The 7,766-nt window shown below is 43.3% G+C and overlaps 1 protein-coding gene across 2 annotated transcripts in view; it reads left to right on the top strand.

Annotated features, from left to right (window-relative positions):
• Positions 1–7,766, top strand: part of SLC45A4 (solute carrier family 45 member 4) — an 85,215-nt gene that overhangs the window by 35,995 nt on the left and 41,454 nt on the right. For both annotated transcript variants that reach the window (XM_034763686.1, XM_034763687.1), the window contains exon 2: positions 6,594–7,202. In XM_034763686.1, the coding sequence (XP_034619577.1) occupies positions 6,959–7,202 (244 nt within the window). In that variant the 5' untranslated portion in view covers positions 6,594–6,958. The remainder of the gene's footprint in view (positions 1–6,593; positions 7,203–7,766) is intronic.

Below are 7,766 nucleotides of genomic sequence, written 5' to 3'. Positions count from 1 at the left end.
TGCATCTGAAGAAGTGAGGTTCTTACCCACGAAAGCTTATGCTCCCAGTACTTCTGTTAGTCTCAAAGGTGCCACAGGACCCTCTGTTGCTTTTTACAGATTCAGACTAACACGGCTACCCCTCTGATTCTGAACAAAACGTTATGGTTGTTTCAAAAGTTTACAACTGAACATTGACTTACTACAACTTTGCAACTTTACTGTGCAGAAGAAAAATGTTGCCTTTTAATTTAAATGAAACAAGCACAAACCGTTTCCTTACCTTGTCAAATCTTTTTTAAACTTTCCCTTTTTTCAGTAGTTTACGGTAAACACAGTACTGTATTTGCTTTTTTGTATCTGCTGCCTGATTGCATATGTCCAGTTCCAAATGAGGTGTGTGTAATTGACCAGTCGGTTAATAACTCTGATGTTTTGTAACTGAGGCTTTACTGTATTAAAAATGGCCACAAACGCTCTGTCTTTCAAATAACTAACTACTTCTGAAGTGATACCACTATAGTAACTCTTCTCAGCTATGAAGTTTTATGATGTTTCTAGATAATTTTGCTACTTTCCCCATTGTTTGCTGGCCCTAGAGTTGCCAGGCATCCAGTTTTTGACCAGAACACCCGGTCAAAAAGGGACCCTGGTGGCCTGCCCTGGTTCCACACAGTTCCTGGGAGCGGCTGGCATGTTCGGCTCCTAGGCGCAGGGGCTAGGGAGCCTCCCTGCGGTGCCCCCATCCTGAGCACTGACTCCGCAGCACCCATTGTCTGGGAACCACAGCCAGTGGGAGCTGCGGAGCGGCGCCTGCCACCCTGGGCAGCACGCAGAGCCCATTGGACCCTGCAAGTCTGTGCTGGCCACTTCTGGGAGCCTGCCTTAGCCCCACTGTGCTGCTGACTGGGAGCCACCTGAGGTAAGTGCTGCCTGGCCAGAGCACACACCCTGGACCCCCTCTCCTGGACTCCTGTCCCTGGTCGGAACCCCCTCCTGCACCCCAAACCCCTCATCCCTAGCCCCAGCTCTGAGCCCCCTCCTGCACCCAGAGTCCACACCCCCAGCCTGAGCCCTCACTCCCTTCTGCACCCCAGCCTACTGCCCCAGCCCAAAAGTGACTGAGGATGGGGGAGAGCAAGTGAGGCGGGATGGAGGGAGTCAGGAGTGGGGTCTCAGGGCAGGGGATATGGCAAGGGTGTTCAGTTTGGTTTCGATTGGAAAGTTGGCAACCCTAGCTGGCCCCAAAGCCAAGAAACTAACTTACTTGGTATTCCTGTTTTTCTGATTTCCACATGCCATGGGGCGGGGAGAAGAGCTGAGCATGATGCAGGGGAATTGATCTCTCCCTACAGCCTTCAGATCCAGTAAAATGAAACCAGTGATTCTCTAAGACCTGTTATAACCTGGAATCTTTGTAAGGAAGAACTCACTGCTCCTGAAATTCCCCCATGGTTCTGTAAATGAGCATTATTAACCTCTTGTCCTGGCAAAACTTTATTCCTGTATTAATCTTTGTGTCACTGCAAAGTTAATTGTGGGGGAGAGGAGGAAGCAGGATTATTATAAAATAAACTAGTTGTGTTTATACATCTCAAATCTTGCAAAAGACCTCACTATGAAGATAGTATTTTTGCGTTAGATTTGCATTTGGAGTTGAATTGCCGTAGTGAGGGAAGGCTATTGTAATCCTTCACCATCAAGCAGATGTTGGGTTTTTAGTCATCCTTTCTTGTTCCAGTGGATAAAATCTGTCCATACCCAGGTCACTTGTCTGGATTACCGTAACTACTTTCTCTGTGGCCTCAAACTCTGATACCCAGATTGGACTGGAAAGAGACAAGGAAAAATGCAGCTGTTAACATTTTCTTTGTTGCTCAACAGAGATCCTAGAAATCTATTTGCTGTGGAAAAACATGGAATTTACATTTTGACAGAAAACCACTTAGTTTTTACACTTTGTGAAAAAATAGAAACATACAGTAAAATCCAGTTTATCCAGCTCTCCATATTAAACAACCCGGTGCTGAGCCTAGTACATAGAAGTATTTGGTATATGTAAGAAATACAAACTGCAATTGTATTTAATTTTATTATGATTGATGGCACTGGTAGGCTTTGAGCTTGCTTAAAAATTGTAAATCTATCAATAAAACATTGTGTTCCAGTGATATAATCTAGAGAGCTCATGCTTTAGGGAAACTCAAGTTCTGCATTTCATTTTAATCGCAGAAAAACACGGATTTTTCTGGGGAGGGGGGGTTACTGGATAATTTGGGGGCGGAAGAGGGATTATCACAGAAAGCCAGGATCCCTTATCAATCATAGCCTGTCACTCCACTCTTTGAATCTGACTCCCCCTTGCCATCCATATCAAGTTGAATCATCTTAGTTTCACCTTCAGGGTCTTGCTCAACTGTATCTTGGCCTAACTCTCTGATCTCATCTTCTCATCCCTTTCACTCTGCCAATGATACCAGCCCCCACCCTCATCCTTCTCCCTAATCCTGCCCCATGCATGGGAAAACATTCTAATCTGATAAACTAAGCACCACTCGGGTTTCATTCAGATACTTTCTAAATATCTTCAGAGAGAATCCTATGACTATTACAAAGGTGTGTCTATGCTGCAAAGAAAAACCCATGGTACAGAGTCTGCATCCAGATCAATTGATTTGCACTTACGGGGCTTGGACTGCAGCGCTAAAAAGAGCAGTGTTGACATCTGGCCTTGGGCTGGAGCCTGGGCTTTGAAACCCAGTGATGGGGAGCATCTTGGAGCCCCAAGAGCCCAAGTCAATTTTCCTGGGCTTGGAGATTCACTACCATGAGGTTTTTTGCAGTGTAGACATATTAAAACCCAAGTCAAATCCCCCTTCCAACTCAACATTACATTATTGAAGAGTAAAATGAGAGGAAACAAAGCAGAAACTCAAGTCTGCACTTTCCTATAGTGATGAGTCTTAAACTATAAGTTCCTTGGAGCAGAGAATATCTTCATATTTGTTTCCTCCACAGTGCCAAACAACACAATGTTGGTATTTTAGCAAATACTGGTGTTTTAATACTATTAACTCAGGCTGCTGAGTGACCGGTCCTAAAACACATTTCAAACTATTTTTAGTAGTGTTCTAAATTGATATTTTGATGTATTTAAAGGGTATTTGTCTGTCTATTCTAGCATCTGTTACGAGTTTGCAGCTGGTATTTTTTTGTTCATAAAAATATGATGTCCCTCTTAATATTTGCATTTACCATATATATGCAAGTACAAATAACACTGCCCCTTATCCGGTTGAATAGTCAACAGATGCACACATCGAATACTAAAACCATAATAACAATTACACCCCTCACCTGACCTCAGCCCGCCGCTTACCCTCCCCCACAAAGGAAGTAATGTCTACAGACTATGCAGGCAGATCAAGGTTGGAAACCAATTCCAAAACTGAGGGGTCTTTGTGGAGGATTTCCAGCCAGCAGCTCCCTGTGCTTTATAAATCCTAATCCCAAGCTAAGCATCTCTGCTGCAGTAGTACTGCTGTGTGGGAGAGATGATCTCTCAGGTAGGGTTGCCAACTTTCTAATCCCACAAAACTGAACACCCTAGCCCCGCCCCTTCCCCAAGGCCCTGCTCACTACATTTCCCCCTCCCTCGGTGGCTCACTCTTCCCCCACCCTCACTCACTTTCACTGGGCTGGGGCAGGGGATGGGATGTGGGAAGGGGTGAGGGCTCTGGGGTGGGCCCAGAAATGAGGGGTTCAGGGTGTGGAAGGGGGCTCTGGGCTGAGGATGAGGGGTTTGGGGTGCAGGCTTACTTGCAGCAGCTCCCAGTCAGCGGCACAGCATGCTTCCTGCCTGTCGTGGCACCGCGAACTGCGCTACATCCCAGAAGCGGCCAGCAGGTTCGGGTCCTAGGCGGAGGCGCGGCAGGCAGCTTCACGCTGTGCTGCTCTCGCCCGCAGGCACGGCCCACCCCTAGCTCCCATTGGCCACGGTTCCTGGCTAATGGGAGTGTGGAGCCAGTGCTCAGGGTGGGGGCAGCGCACAGATACACATTCCACCCCCACCACCACCTAGAAGTCAGACCTGCTGGCAGCTTCTGGGACACAATGTAGTCCACAGTGCCAGGACAGGTAGGGGCTGGTCTGCCTTAGCTCCACAACACTGCTGACCAGCCTCTTAACAACCTGGTCGGCGGTGCTGTCCAGAGCTGCTAGGGTCCTTTTTCGACCAGGTGTTCCAGTCAAAAAAACAAACACCTGGTCTCCCTACTCTCCGGTAACCCTGTTCAAAACTGTTTAGGGCTCTCTAGGTTAAACAGACACTTGGCACTCCTAAAGCACAAGTGCTCTCGGCATGATAAACAAGCTGCTGCATTCTAGCACAGGTTTAATATCTCCAAGTGATCAAGATCTAGCCACATATGGAGCACATTATAGTAGTTAAGGTTTGTTATCAAATGATTACATTAAAGAGCTCCTGTAATTTTAATAGTTTAGAAGAAAAAGTCACTTTGTGGGGTTTCTAGTGCAGCTGTTAAAATCCTGGGATGTTAGTCTGACCAAAATACTCAGCTGCCTTGCAGTCTGGATGAACTTGGTAACCTTTGTGCCATGGAAAAATACTTCCTATGAGGGCTCATTGCCTCCTTTTATCTGGCTGTGACAACATATACTGGGTAAGGCAATACAAACAGTGCTATAGTTTTATAGTGCTGTAAAGCAATGGCAGACAGTATGCTGGAGCAGCAGGACCAAAAGACTGGTAAAAGACCAGACTAAAATGCCAGTCTCATAGGGTGAAACTCGTCCTGGGGCAGAGGGCAGACAGGGCCCTGTGCATCTCATAAACTGTGTTAAGGTTTTCTGCATCACTCACTCTTTTGTGGGGCCCTTTGTGCTGGGGTGAAAATTCAGTTGCAGGGTGAGTGTGGTGGGGTTTTTGTTTTATTAAAAAAATAAAATAAAATAAACCTCAACATATTGCAACTTTGATCTTGAATTTTGAGATTAACTCTTCAATATGATACCACTAATTTTTTTTAACAAGATTGAGCTAATCTCCATGGTTTTCCTTAAATCGGCCCCCTTGTCAGAATTATGCTTTTGGGAGATAATGCTTGTCCAGATGAGAAACCTATAGGAGTAGATGATCCACAGTACAGGATCTAGAGTCGATGATAAACAGGAAGGGAATGTGCCTTGGTTATGGGTCAAGAGACTGCTCAGACCTTTCTCAAAGAGAACCTAGCATGGGGGTAACTTACAAAATAACATTGTGGACCTGAAGAAAGACTCTGAGCTCGAAAGCTTCTCACCAGTGGAAGTTGGTCCAACAAAAGACATTACCTCACCCATGTTGTTTCTTTCAGTAGAATCAAATACATTTTGTGCTTGGGTTAGACTTTCATACACATCTCTCTGAAACAAACATGGAAATTAATATGTCAAATCTGACTCCTTGGAAATTAACAGTTGCATTTATTGCAAAATGCTTATCCTTCTCGCTAAAAATATAGCGTTATGGCTAGTTCTACATAAGGTTTCCTGTGGCTCAGTGATGCTTCTCTCTGCCCTGCTGTATGGGAGACATGAAGTCCCTAGGCAGAACGTAGTCTCGGAATACTGTGCAGGCCGGAGAGCATTGCATCACTCCACTGTGATCAACTTTAGAATCAGCAGTATTGACCAGCTTTGAAAGATAGGGGCTGTGATTGGATGTCTTGGTGTTGCAGGGAGAAGAGGTAAGCATTAGGGACATGACCTATTCAGAAGTTCAATATTGAAGTATTGGACTTCAAAGTTTCTTCCCAGCTGTGTGAGTTTTTTACACTTCTGCTTACATTTGTGACAGGAAAGACCATGATAATCAAGTTTTTCCTATCAGAATGCTCCACACTTAAAAAAAACAACTCTTGGATATTCAGGTTTTTAAAGTAAACCACGGAAGTCAACCTCTACCAACCTGTACAATAGGTCATGCATTCAAGTATTATGGAGATCTGGGGAGGAAACCGTGGGATAATGGGTATTACTGTGTGCTTAATGTAAATGACAATTGTGGAGCTCTCAGGTATTTAAAGTATAGTACTTTCTATCCTTGAGACCTCGGAGGGCTATTGTAGGTGTTTCAGAAAGTGGTATTTGGTGAGTCAGTACCTGGTGGTCTCACCTGTCAGCACTGAACCTGTGTCCTGGAGAGCAGTGTTGGCATATGCTGTGACATCTCTTAAATGGAACCTAAAGCTGAGTTCACGAAAGAACTTGTGAATTACTGAGTCTTCTACGTAGTACTCTGGCCAAAGCCTAAATATAGTAATTACACTTTGCTTAGATTTTTCTCCTGCAAATCATCTAACTTAAATAACCTTCACCTCATGCCCTAAACTATAGAGTAGTGTTTCAGTACAGTTAAACAGCTGCATTTTAATGCTATGTGATGTGAAGCTTGTTCACTGTTTTTAAGTGCTTTGGGATAAAGGCCCTATATTGGGCAGGGGTGCTGATAGTGAAGAAAACATTTGTTTAGTGTATACATTCAGAAGGGTGATTGCAGTTTGCAATCTATTGCTTGGATATCTAATGGTTTGCACTTTATTGCTTTGTTGCAGATTAATCAGCCACTCGATGGGGATTAACAGTGGAGCACCTTTTTGTGTCGCCTTTCCACCTCTGTGTAGCAAGAATAACAACTTCAGCACCTTGTCAATAATAATTATGAAACTGGTATTAACTGAATGGCAATTATGGATTTTTAACTCTAATTCACAGTAAACATAGCAAGCCATATGTTGAAATTCCTACTAAGTAGCTTCCTGTTCTTTGTTTCATACCTACCTGAGAAGTTGTGAAATACCTATCTGTACAAGAGGAATATAAGCATTACTTGCACCAGGAACACAACAGAAGCTGAAAGAGAAGACATCTTAGAGATATGATAGTATTATTTATAGAGCTATAATAAATATATATTTTTATGGTAATGAAAATGGCTCCCCAGAATGCTGACTCGGAATCTATGCAAGTTCAAGAGCTCCCTGTGACAGATCTTCAGAAACCAGCAAACAAAGAGAATGAGAGCAGGGAGGAGACTATTAGCGAAGGATCCATAAACCGGATACCAGTACGCCTGTGGGTGATGCATGGTGCAGTGATGTTTGGCAGGGAATTCTGTTATGCCATGGAGACAGCATTGGTAACCCCAGTATTGTTGCAAATTGGTAAGTACATTTTTTTCATGTCTAATATACGGCTTTAAACATAAAGCCATTGCTTGTTCTTAATGTTTTGTTTTGTTTTTTTGGCTAATGCCATGGGAAGAAGTGGTTTTGTTACAGCTAGAGCAGTGGGCTGCAAATTGGAACATCTGAGTTCTATTCTTGACTCTGCTACTGACTAATTGTGTGATCTTTTACAAAATGTTAAACACCTTGAACTTGCATATACCATCTGTATAATGGTTTTGCTTGTTATTTCATAGGGTTAGCTCTTGTAGGAGATTTGAGGAAAAAGCACCAAGTATTTTTTGCTAATATTCTAAGTTGTCAGTACAAATATATAAAACCTATGTATTTTCAAATGTGTTAAGTTTTTAAAAATGCATTGAAAACAAATCATGTCCAATTATATCCATTTTAACATATTGGACAAATATTTAGTCCAGCAGACTTCAGGTACAAACTTGTTTTCAGTAGTCTTGACACAAGAACTGGGAAATTTAATCAGGTTAATTTGCCCAAGAAAATGCTGAGAATATTGTATGGTTTGGCTTTGACAATAACTGT

This window comes from Trachemys scripta, chromosome 2 (genome assembly GCF_013100865.1).
Source record: "Trachemys scripta elegans isolate TJP31775 chromosome 2, CAS_Tse_1.0, whole genome shotgun sequence".
NCBI classification, from domain to species: Eukaryota; Metazoa; Chordata; order Testudines; family Emydidae; genus Trachemys; species Trachemys scripta.
The sequence above is the reverse complement of the archived record's forward strand: the minus strand, read 5'-3'. Positions and strand labels throughout refer to the sequence as shown.